The sequence below is a fragment of the Drosophila arizonae genome, chromosome 3 (assembly GCF_054131065.1).
Source record: "Drosophila arizonae isolate 15081-1271.41 chromosome 3, UAZ_ARI_1.0, whole genome shotgun sequence".
Classification (NCBI taxonomy): Eukaryota; Metazoa; Arthropoda; class Insecta; order Diptera; family Drosophilidae; genus Drosophila; species Drosophila arizonae.
In genome coordinates, this window is record NC_142923.1 from 18,296,378 (window position 1) to 18,308,688 (window position 12,311).

At 45.9% G+C, this 12,311-nt stretch overlaps 2 protein-coding genes and 1 pseudogene across 3 annotated transcripts; all 3 read right to left on the reverse strand.

Annotated features, from left to right (window-relative positions):
* Window positions 1-1,990: 1,990 nt before the first annotated feature.
* stc (nuclear transcription factor, X-box binding stc) lies at window positions 1,991-6,422 on the reverse strand. 2 transcript variants are annotated; one of them, XM_018004412.2, is made up of 5 exons: window positions 6,266-6,422; window positions 5,799-6,173; window positions 3,248-5,733; window positions 2,828-3,179; window positions 1,991-2,755 (listed from the first exon to the last, which is right to left on the reverse strand). In XM_018004412.2, exons 2-5 carry the CDS (start codon window positions 6,078-6,080, stop codon window positions 2,654-2,656), a joined length of 3,222 nt encoding a protein of 1,073 aa, XP_017859901.2. In that variant the 5' UTR covers window positions 6,081-6,173; window positions 6,266-6,422; the 3' UTR covers window positions 1,991-2,653. The 2 variants fall into 2 exon arrangements, with proteins under 2 accessions (XP_017859901.2, XP_089322110.1); XM_089465984.1 differs by having other exon boundaries at window positions 6,231-6,378.
* Window positions 6,423-6,711: 289 nt separating this feature from the next.
* On the reverse strand, window positions 6,712-7,512 carry LOC108611665 (V-type proton ATPase 16 kDa proteolipid subunit c pseudogene; annotated as a pseudogene).
* A 339-nt stretch (window positions 7,513-7,851) lies between these two features.
* On the reverse strand, window positions 7,852-11,893 carry LOC108611663 (uncharacterized). Its single transcript, XM_018004414.2, has 2 exons — window positions 10,658-11,893; window positions 7,852-8,962 (listed from the first exon to the last, which is right to left on the reverse strand). Exons 1-2 carry the CDS (start codon window positions 11,639-11,641, stop codon window positions 8,135-8,137), a joined length of 1,812 nt encoding a protein of 603 aa, XP_017859903.1. The 5' UTR covers window positions 11,642-11,893; the 3' UTR covers window positions 7,852-8,134.
* Between the last annotated feature and the right edge of the window lie 418 nt (window positions 11,894-12,311).

Sequence of the window (12,311 nt, forward strand, 5' to 3'; positions counted from 1 at the left end):
TTGGCGCAATCTTCTAATTAAAAGTGCAACTCATACCCAGTCGACTCGAGTCGGGCTCTGACCCAAATTGAACTCTTTCGGCGAGAAGGCTACAGCCAGAGCGAAACCCACTCGAAGCCAAGTAACCCCACCCCAGCTATTATCTGGCACGAGCCAAGTGAGGGGCCAACCACAATATAATCTCTGTGGCATTATATATGCCCCATGCTTCATGCCCCATGCCCCATGCCCCATGCCCCACACCCCGTGTCCCAAGCTCCATGCTCCAGCCCTGTCTCTAGCCCGACATGCCCCAATGCTCAATGCACAGGCCAAGCGTATGTCTTCAAGCAGCCACTCCGGCACTCTCTGCTCCTCCTGTATGGAAGAGTGTGTGTCCGTGTGTGTGTGAGTGTGTGTGTTTGTATTTGTTTCTTTTTTCATCTTCTTTGTATTTGTTAATAAACTCCCTGGCAGACTAAATTCAAATTACGCACACATCTTAAGACATAGACGAGAAAGACAACGACGTCGGCAGCCATTTCGCTTATAGCTGGCTCATTATGTCAGGTCTATATTCATATACGCCAACAGGCTACCCACTCCACACACCCATACTCATACCCTCCCCCCCCTCTGCCCTACCGATTGCCGCATGCGTGAGTGCGTTTCGAGAGAAGCTTCAGCTGGGTTGCCCTATTGCTGCTATTGGATGACTCTCCGTCTTTTGACTTTGGCTTGTCGTAACATTTCATCTTTATTTTGGCATTATTCCCTGGGCGCCGCTTATTGTTTTCCGTGAAAATGGCAACGGCAATGGCAACAAATTAGAAGCGTGCCCAACGCCCGAAACGAACGCAGCAGCAGCTGAATCTCGTTTGGCCTGATCTAATTGGAATATAGCCAAGCTCAACGAGATTTCTTGACGGCCCTGCAATCAGCCAACCAAATCCTAGGCCGTGCACCACCCATTGGCATCTTCAATTAACAAATGGACTTCGACTTGGCCAAGTGAAAGCCCAAATTGCAATTTGCCACATTAAATAGCTAACAAATATTATTAAATAAGATGGACTTACCCGTAACAATAATCCCTCGATTTGCTGTTTGATTGATTCAAACTAATTAATTACATTGAATTCGAATGTATCCAAAGCATGGAGCTGCTGAAATCAATTAGAATTCAAATATTAATTCAAATTAATTTATAGATATATCTGATTGGGTGATTTTTTAAAACAAATTTAGTTTAAAATAATTTGACTTAATATTGTTTATAAAAATAATGCAATTTTTATATTTATAATTTTATATTTTCAAACTAAATTAAAATATGTATTTTTTCCGCAATTAATTCTATTTTAAATTCATTGTTTTACTTTTTAAAATTATTTAATCAACGATATTTCATATTAATGATGTTATATTTATTCATTTTAGCTTTCCTTTACGTTTTTATTTATATTTGGTTCGATTTCTTTATTTATTAATTTTCAAAATAATCCGATTTTACACGCTGAACGTTGTTAGTTAACACTCGTTTTCATAATTATATTTTAATTAATTGTATTTCTCTACCTGTTAATAAACGTTTCAATTTTTCTTATAAATTTATAAAATTGTATTTCATTTAGTTTTCAAACCTAGCAAATATTTCTACCATCACTGCGTGGAATTCGTTTAGTGTGGACAACAACCTGACACATATACAAACGACAGTGCCCTAGGCCATTTCGAATTGGTGTGTGTCTTCAATAAATATGGTTTATTGAGCAAGATGAATGTTTCATGATCATTATAAAAAATTAGACATCTTGTACATGCGTAATCAAGTACGAATGTTTATTTATCTAAAATTTTATATTATTATATGAACAGATTTTTAATAACTAAAATACCCTAAACATTCTTATAAAATTCCACAGGATATGGAACCTATTAAGCACAGACCGCAACCAGCTAAGACACACAATAAAAACAGTGTTGCATAGTCAAAGAAAAATGTCACCGGTTAAACTTAAGCAACGCTGTTCGTTTTAGTATTTCTTTATTAATTACAATCATTAAGCGCGTATTTTTGAAAATGTTAAACAAAGACGACACATTTTATTTATCATTAGTAAAATAGTAATAGAACTCTGTACGCACTACTCAAAGTCCATGCAGTCGAAATCCTTGGCAGGCCACAAGGTATTCAGTCGCTGGCTCAATTTATCCTTTTGATTACACTGCTTCTTTTTTTGCTTTTGTTTTTGCTTATGGTTTTTCATATTCTGTTTATTATTCTGTATACGCAACGTAGTCGTAGGATTCAGCTTTACATAAATTCATCGTACAACAGTTCAAAGTCGTTTAACAGTATCCATTTGCATTAAGTATTGTTCTGTTTCCATAATGTTCTTTTGGTATATCCGGCATGGTAATCCTTTTCCTTTTCTCATTTTTTTCATTCCCCAACAATTAGATTTTTTTTTTTTTTTTTTTTTTTTTTTTTTAGCTAACATTTAAGAAGTTATATTCAGTTTTGTTCCGGCATAGAGAAAGAGTCGAGGTCGCTATTTCCCCTCTCTTTCTCTCCCCATCATCCTAAGCTACACTACAAACTGTGTCTCTCTTTCTGTTGTTGTTGTTGTTGTTGTTGTTGTTCTGTATTGTCGTCAACATTAAACGAATGCTACTTCTTCAGGCCCCAAGCATTGTTGCTGGGCACTGGGACGCGACGTTGCCCCGATTCACGTGCCAGCACCTCCATGATGCTCGTAGCCGGCAGCCAGCACTACATTAGGTAGATTAATCAATAATAATTAAAATATATATAGAATTGTTAATTGAATTGCATGGCACTCACGCGTTCCTTGTGCGCCGTGGCAACGACATTGCGATTGGGCTCCTTGTCATAGGAGACGGACTCCACGCCAAACACCTCGCACAGCTCATGCACCAGCTGGCGCTTCTCACGATTCATGGTGGGAAAGGAGTGACTTCGCGACTTCTGTTTGCTCTCCTTGGCCAGCTTCACCAGATCAGTGAGCGTTTCATAGACGCTCTTAGTTAGCGCCGGATTGCGCTTGGCAAAGCCACGCAAGAATTCCGAGTACTTGGTCAGCGGCTTCAGCTGTGCGTCCGGATTGCGCGACTGCAGGCCAATGGCCAAGCGACGATTGCGCTCCAGCAGGCGACACTCCTCATTGCAGTCCAAGCTGTCGGAGCAGAAGGCAAATATTTACTTATTATTATTATATTATATTTAATTATTTATTCCACTCACGTTTTGTTGGACTTGTTGTTTTTGTTGGGAGCCAGAATTTCACTCAGCTCCATGTAGTTGCCGCGCGACATCTCCGCCATGGAGGACGCCAGCTGGGCGGTGGCAATGCGACTATGCTCGCGCGCCAGCTCCTGGCAGCTGCGATTCTGCTTGCGATTGCCGCACTCGCACTGCACCTCGACCAGCTCCTTGCAGGGCGTCTCCGGGCAGTCGCCCTCATGGCAGACGGCGGCACATTTGTGGCCACAGAGCAGGCGCGGCTTGGTGCAGCTCTGGCGGCACTGCTCGCCCGTCTGCTGGCACTCGCCATCGTGGCAGGGCCGGATGCACTTGTGCCGGCCGCAGGACAACGGCTTGCCGCAGGCCAGGCCACAGCTGAAGCTGGCCTGGGAGCAGGGTATGGTCTTGCGCTGCTCATGCTGGCCATGGCACCACTTCGTGGTGAACATCATGCAGGGCGGGCAGGTGGCCGCCGCATGGCAATTGTGCTGCGGTGGATGCTCGCAGCCGTGGGTGCGCGAGCAGGGGCGCTTGCAGACGGGTTTCTTGGTGCCGCAGGGCACCGGCGGATAGATGACCTCGGCGCCGCACTCGCAGTAGAGCTCCTCGAAGCTGCTGCGGTAGCAGGGCGGACAATTGCCACGATGGCAGGGCTGGTCGCATTTGTGCCGGCCGCAGGTCAGCGTGCGATTGCAGGGCAATGGACAGGCGTGATCGATATCGATGCAGCACTCGGCGTTGCATTTGTGCTTGCCGCAGCTGCGCTTCTTGGTGCAGCGTCGCTTGCAGCGCGCATCGTCCGCTCGAGTCGACAGCTGCCGGCACTTGATCATCTGATCCATGTGGCCGCAGCGGCACTTCACAGCCGTCTGCTTCGGGCAGGGCGGACACTGGCCCAGGTGGCACTTGCTGGCGCACTGATGGGGATGCGCTGGCTTGCCGCAGCGCAGCGTCTTGTTGCACGTGCCCTCGCACGTGGGCACCGGATCGAGGCAGCTGCTGCGCTGTGACGCCGGCACGGGCAGCTTGCCGCAGGGACAGCTGGTGATTTGGGTGGGACTCAGCTTGCAGGGGCGACAGGCGCCGGCATGACACGAATCCTTGCACTTGTGATTGCCGCACGGCAGGGGCTTGCCGCAGCACTCCTTGCACGAGTAGCTGCGCTTGTCCTGCGTCTCCCGGGTGCACAGCACCTCGCGCTGCTGCTTGCCGCAATGGCAGTTCTGCTGCACCTGCTCCGAGCACGCCTCGCACTTGCCCGCATGGCAGGGCTGCTGGCAGCGATGCTCGCCGCAGTTGAGCAGCTTGTCGCAAATGGCGTCGCACTGCAGCGGCTGCTTCATGGCGCACTGCATTATCTTGGAGGTGCGGCCGCAGCCGCAGCTGCGCGTCACGTTCGCCTGGCACGGCGGACACGGACCCGGATGACAGAGCAGAGTGCACGCATGGCTGCAGCCCTCGACGCGACAGCAGAGCTCGCCGCAGCTGTGGGCCAGCTCGTTGCGCGTCAACGGCGGATTCTTGAGCTTGCCACAGAAGCAGAGATAATCGCGCGGCAGCTCCTGCAGCACATTCTGGCAGGCCGGACAGCGCCAGCCCTCGTTCGACTTGGAGCTGCTCGCCCAGGTGATGGTGCACTTCAGATGCAGCACGTGATAACAGTTCTGGCACGACCAGGTGCCGTGATGCGCCTTGATCAGCTCCACGCAGACGAGGCACTCGAGTCGGCGCTGCTCAATGTCGCGCATTAGCTTCTCGCGCTGCGACAGCTTCTCCAGTTCCGGTGCGCGCCTGGGCGAGATTTGTTGCTGCTGCTGATTTTGTTGCTTCTCGGGCGAAGCCTGCGCACTGTCGTTGCTGTTGCTGGTGTCCAGCTCCTCAGCAGCGCGTGGATAGCCATTGATGCGATCGCGATTACGATTCCAATCATCGCGTCGTTTATTGCTGCGATGATTATCGTAGCGTTGTTGTTTCTGCGGTTTCTTGCCGCGCTCATACCGCTCCTCATTGCGCTCCTCGCGATATTCGTTGCGTCGCTGCTGGCGACCGTTGTTGCCGCCGCCGCCACCGCCGCCACCGCTACTGCTGACCTGACTCTTCGATTGTCTAGGCTCCACTCGTTGCGGCTGCTGAGCTGAATTCCCACTCGACGCCGCTGTTACTGCTGCTCCTCCATTTGGCTGTGTGGCAGTGTTGTTATTGTTGTTGCTATGATTTTTAACAGAGTCACTCTCTGTTATCGGTGCTGTCGCTGTTGCTGCCGCTGTTAGACTCAGCTTGGCAAAATTGGGCACAAATTCGGGCGCTGTTGCCTGAAGCTTGGAAGCGCTGAAATCGTAGCCAGTCGAGGCAGCAGCAGAAGCAGCAAACGGATTGGGGCCGAAGGATGTATATGGATTTGGATAGACCACAGGATAGGCAACGGCTGCGCCAGCTGCATTGTAACTGTCGCCATTTTGGCTGCCATAAAAGTGTGGCGCATATAACTGTAAATGGAACAAAAGGGCTAAATTTATAAAAGTAACAGTAAATGGCAAGTAATTTTACTCACATTAGAGCCGCTGCTGGCGCTGCTGCTTGGAGTTAGGCCAAAGGCACCCCCGCCGCCGCCGCTAACATTATAAACGGAACTGGCCAAATTGTGTTGACTGATAAATTGATTAAAATTTACATAATTATTATTATTAGAGTGGCCATTGGCTGTGTTCGAGCATGCTGAATCTCCAGCTCCATTTGTTAGCTGTTGTTGGGACAACTGTTGTGGTTGTTGCTGCTGTTGGGGCAGCTGCTGCTGTTGCTGCGGCTGCTGCTGCTGCTGCCAATACTCGGCCATGGCAGCGTGTTCTTTTTTCTCTCCTCGCTTTTCGCTTTTGCCCACGCTGGCGAAAAGTGAATCCGAATTGTTGCGTATTTCTTGTTGTTGCGCCTGCAAGCAAACGCAAAGTGTACGTTTATAGTGAGTAATATATAAATTTATATCTACATATATATGATTTCACAAGGAATTGTAACATTTACACGAATTTTGTTAATATGCTTCACTCGAAATTAGAAAAAGGAAAAAAAAAACAACTAAAGACACATTGACATGCGCGTGTGTGTGCAAATGTGACAGATAGCTATGAGGCGTGCGTGTGTATGTTGCTGACGTGAACTGTTACCTTTTTACAGGTACAAATGCGTCGAAGTGACTGTTAAGTGCGGAGCGGCTCTGCTTAACTTTACGAGTCTTTACTGTTAGCTGGTGGAGCGCCCTGTTAACAACGACCGTATTGCTGTTAACAGTCGCATATAATGTTGCCGACAGCACGGCTGAGACTTTTAACAGCGAATAAAAAGTAGGCAATGTTCGTAAACGATCGGTGTGTCATCTCTAAAACTGGCACGAAGATTTTGGCGCCATATTTGATTTTCGTACTACAAATTTTAAAGGTACATGTAATTTGAATAAATGTCTGCAAATGATTAATGGAATAAAGGTACATTTTGTTATTAAGGTACAATAAAAATAAAAAAGTTTATTTGGTTAGAATTTAGCATAAACAACGCCTCGACTAAATTTCTTTGGTATACAAATAGATGGCCACAATCATGCCATAGAGGCCCAGGACTTCAGCAAAGATTAAAATCAAGATCATGCCAATAAATAACCGCGGCTGCAGGGCCGTATTACGTACACCGGCATCGCCCACACATCCGATGGCATAGCCAGAAGCTACTCCACAAAAGCCCACAGATAGACCAGCCGACAGATGTATATAGCCATTGGCCACCGAATAGGTGGCCGCCGAGTCCAACTTGCCAGATATCAGCACCGCTACGACCAGTCCATAGATGGCTATAATGCCGGCCATGACAACGGGTATGATCGACTTCATGATTAGCTCAGGTCGCATCACAGCCGTGGCAGCAATCGCCGTGCCCGACACTGCTGTGCCATAGGCGGCACCAACCGAAGAGAAGACGATGGCCACCGACACGCCCATTATGCCATAGAACGGGCCGTAGGTCGGATAATGTATTAGTTGAAGATCTGTGGTCAGACGTTCATCATTTGGATTCAACTCGAATTCCTCATTCATTGCCAATTATCGTTTAGTTATCCGCTTTCTTTTAAAAATGTATTTTCTTTTATTTCTTGAAAACTCGTCTCTGATTTAACTTAAATCACATGCAAATGCAAAGGCTACCTTAACTTTACAAACTTAACCTAAATATTTACAAATTATTGCAGTGAACTGTGACAGTGACAAGTAACTGTGATATTATACACATATATTTGTTCTATTTTACTCTGTTATAAATTACTTCTCTTTTTTGTATTTAAAATTTTATAGCTATATACAAAATTAGTATTTTTCTCGATTCTTTCTTCATTAGAATTGATTAAGGTATCGTGACTAATTTTTATCATTTGAAAAATTTTTTTCCAATATATCTACTGTTGAATCGAATTTACAAATGTTTTCAAAAGCAAGTCGAACAAATCGAGAAAAATCAGCAAAACTAAAAGAAAATTTGAGGTTAGTCTGCAAAATGTTCGTTTTTTACAGTAAGATAACAAAAAAAAAAATATTTGTATTTTTAAGCAATACATATATGAATATTTTTGTTTATCTGAACATTTTGGAAACTAGCCTGATATATATATTAAATAGATTGAAGGAATGAAAAAGTAATTTTTATAGAAAAAAAAAATGTATAACTTAAATTTATGCATGTGCCAATTTTTGATTATAAATATCTATCAATTTAGATTTTTTTTGGGGATGTTTTCCTAAATAAAAACATAAGAAAATATATTATTAAACCTAAACCCTAAAGGCTTGGTTCATACTCAGCTCATTCAGTCACTTGCTACTCGGAGTTTTCATTTCCGCCTATTGGCTAGAATGTGCGCAGATTGCTGAGCAGCGTTTGCTGGGCCGGCGGAAATGCGGATGCGGCGGCAGCAAACGTTGCTGGTGGCATCACAAAGCTAGGAGCTGGGGCCAGAGACAATGTGTGCTGCTGCTGCTGCTGGAGATGTTGCTGCTGTTGCTGCTGCTGCTGCTTGGGGGGCAACGGAAATGCCTGAGCGCCATCTAGCGGCCTGTATTGGCATTTCTTGGCATGCGTGCGCATATTGCTGGACTGCGTGAAGGCCTGATTGCAATTGGGATGTGGACAGACGTAGGGCTTGCAGCCTGTATGGTAGTTGAGATGCGTCTTCAGATGATGTTTCTTGGTGAAGGCCTTCGGGCAGAGCGGGCAGCTGAAGGGCTTGATGCCCGAGTGCAGGCGATGATGCAGTGTCATGTTGCTGCGATCCGCAAAGGATTTGCCGCAGACGGAGCACTGATATGGCTTCTCGCCGCTATGGGTGCGCATGTGCTGCTTGAGCAGCATTTTGCGGGAGAATCGTTTGCCGCACTCGGCGCACTTGTGCGGCTTGACGCCCGTATGGATGCGGACGTGCATATTGAAGGCGACACGTTGATTGAACGATTTGGGGCAATAGGGGCATTCGTATTCCTTGCGATTTCGATGGATTTTCATGTGGCTGCTGAGGTAGCCCTTGTCGTTGAACGTCTTCCCACATTCCGGGCACTCGGCTGCAAACTCTTTGGTGCCACGATGCACGGATAGGTGATATTTATAGTTGCGCAGCTGGGAGAAGCCTTTGCCACAGTCGGAGCATTCGTAGCGCGGCGATTTGTGTGTCTTCTCGTGCGCCTACAATGGGATAGAGGGAGAGAGAGAGAGAGAGAACGGTAGAGGTGGTGAGTGTGAGTCAATTAGTGTGTATGTGTGTGTGGGAAAGGGAGCATTGAGCAATGCTGCTCATTGGCTTGACGGCCATTTTGCTTAACCGCGCTCAATGGCGCTCTCTTTCTAACGGCTGTACTCTCGTTTGCTTGTGTTGCTGTGCTCTCTCTTTGGCTGTGGCTGCTGCTGCACCCATGCGTAAAACCAGTTCTCACATTTTGGTGTTGTTGCTTCTTCGCCTGCTTCTTCTTCACCGTTTTGCTTCTGTTTTGGGCGCCACCATTTTTAACGATCAACATGATTTGCATGAGCAGCGCAGCTGCGCTGCTGCTGTCACTCTGCTGCCCCTGCGCTGCCCGCTTGTTACGCTCACTGCTCTACGCTGTTTGCTCCGCCTTTGGCTCAGACCCCGCCCCACTGGCTGCCTCGCTGTGATCATAACAAGAAAAATGATGCCTTGAGCTGCTGCCTATCGCTAGTGCTTTTGCTTATGCAGATTGAAGGCTTAAGATAAGCCAAACTGGATTTCTCCGAATTCAAATACAATTTATATTTCAAATATTTGGTATTTGGGACTTTAAATAATCCATAAACGAACCAAATCATTATATATATTTTATATTTGATATAAAATATCATTATTGTTTAAGCAATTTATTTGTTTTTGTATGAGAGATCTTTTGGTACTATTAACATGCATATTTCCATAAATAATGGAAAATTTATACAATTTGCTATGGTTTATCCGAAATGTTACTATATTTTTGTATTTGAGGGAATAATTTTATAAATTGTCTCTTTCTAAACCCACCCAAACTTTGATTTACTGATAGTGATAAGTAGTGATATCTTTAAATATCTCAAGTGGGATAATAAAATGGGATAATAGGAATCTATAGAGCTTTAAAAGCCCTTTTAAAATTGATTAGCTTTTCTAAGAAATTTTCATAACAAGCATTAGTGTATATCTATTAATTAATTATTCATAATTGATATATTGTTTCAAATTGAAATAACTCTGTCTCTTATCTCATTTTTTCTCTTTACTTTACCATACCTTATGTATGTATCTCATAATATAATAAATAACCTTCTTTAAGTGGCAAAATAGTCTACTTATCCTTTAGCCCCTAGGAGGAAGACTTCAGAAATCTACGACCTAACCCAAGACTTTATTTATTTTTGCCCTAATTTTATTTTTTTTTATTTCAAAAATATGTTTGGGGGATATAATACTAGTCAGTAAAAAAATATGTTTTTAATTTTGATAATTAATAAAATGCACAACAAATATTAATTTTTGTAATGTTAAAACAAAAACTATAATTTATTGCATCCATTCCATTGAAATTTGCTATCGTACTAATACATACGATATAGGTATCACTTTTCCTTTTGGACAAATAAAATATAAATTTGAAATGAAATTAAATGTATTTCTATATGTATTCTATACAAGTGCAAGATTAAAATTCTTTAAAGTAACCTCGTATATGCACATTCATAACTGATCTAAATTCCTAAAAAACACGCCCACTCATCCACTCTACAAGTGCGCTAAGCCAACTCGCATATCCTCATCTATAACTGTTCTAGTTTCAGGGTATGTCAAGCCCACCCATCCACGCCCACTCTTCAGAGTCTTTTCTGTTCTCAACTCACCTGCAACGTTTCGGAGCATCCAAAGACCTTGTCGCATATGCGACACTTGTAGCTGATCTCCTCGCCAGCGCTTGTGCTGTTGTTGCTATTACTGTTGTTGTTGTTGTTGTTGGAGTTGCTGTTGCTGTTGCTCAAGTTGGGCAACATGGCCACAGGCGAAATCGCAGTCGCTGTCGCCGTGCTGCTCAGATTCAGATTGGTCACAGAGATGTTGGTCAGGGAAATGTTGCTGCTGGCGCTGGCGCTGAGCAGCAGCTCACGCGATGGCAGCCGACAGCTGCTGGAGCTGCTCACCGATGAAGCCGCCGGCGATATGAGAGGCGTTGGCTTATAGCCAGCGCCGAATTGTTTATAATAATCCAGGCATTCCAGACAGTCAGCGCGAGTGCAGGCGCTGGAGGACTTGGAGCGCGTCGGACTCTGCCCATTGATCACATACGGCGCAAAGTAACGTTTCTGCTGCGAGTGTTGTTGCTGTTGCTGATGTTGTTGTGGTGGTGCCTGCTGATGTTGCTGGTATGGCGAGGTGGGTGGCGTTGTCAGCCCGGCGGCAGCTGCTGCCGCTGCATAGGCGGGCAGCAAATGCGGAAAGAATTGTGCATAGAACTTGGTCGCACTGGCCATGGCCAACAGATCCGGCGGCAGCATGGCATAGCCATAAGCGGCGGGACTTAGCTGCACCGGCGCGGCTTGAACTGCAGCCTGTTGGCGACTCTTTGACAGATCCAATATATTGCTGGCAGCAGTTGCTGCTGTTGCTACTGTTGCTCCTGCTGTGGCTCCTGTTGTTACGCCTCCTGCTGTTGATTTCTTAGCCGCATTATCCTTGCTGGCCGAGCTGCCCAGTATGCGACTTATGCTAAAGTCCGTCACTTGCGGCGCTGCCGGCGCCGCTGCCAGTTGGGGGCCCGGCGAGGCGGCCAGCTCATAGCTGCGCTGCAGCATCGTATGCTTAAAGCCCATTGCGTTTGAGTTAACGTTCATAGACCAGTTGTTCGAGCCGTCTGTCGCGCTACGCGTCAAAATACGAAATGTGCGGCTACAAAAGCGGCCAACGGTCCACAACGTCTTTTGAGCCAGGTCGTGATTGAAGCTGATCGCGCGCTCACTCACTCAACTGAACTACGTCTCTCCCCCTCGCTCTCTTTCTCTCTCTCACACACACACGCTCTCCCTCTCTCTCTCTCTCTCTCTCTGGCTGTGTCATTTAATTGGTCAAGAAACAAGTTTGAAGCTGCGCTCTGTGAGTGAAACGCTCTCCCATGCAGCTGAGCCAATTAAGCAGCCCTGGCTAACAGCAGCTGCCCGTTGCGCCTCCAATTACTAAAGCGACAGCCACAGCCGCAGTCACAGCCGAGGCAGCGGCCCAGAACTATTTGGTAGTAGCATTTTACTAGTCACATCTATCATAACGTTTATCAGTAGATCTAACGCTTTAGCTGCTCATTCTCTCATTTAACCCAGAGGCTCTCTTGCTCTGTCTCTCTCCCACTGCGCTGCCTCTCTCCATGGCTCTCTGAGATTGAAGATCTCTTCGGGCGCGTTGTTGTTTTTGTAATTAATTGCGGTAATAAAATGTGCGCATCGTTAAATTTTCAAAATGTATTTCTCTTGTTGCTGCTGCTGCGGCTGCTGGAGCTGAGTCTGAGACTGA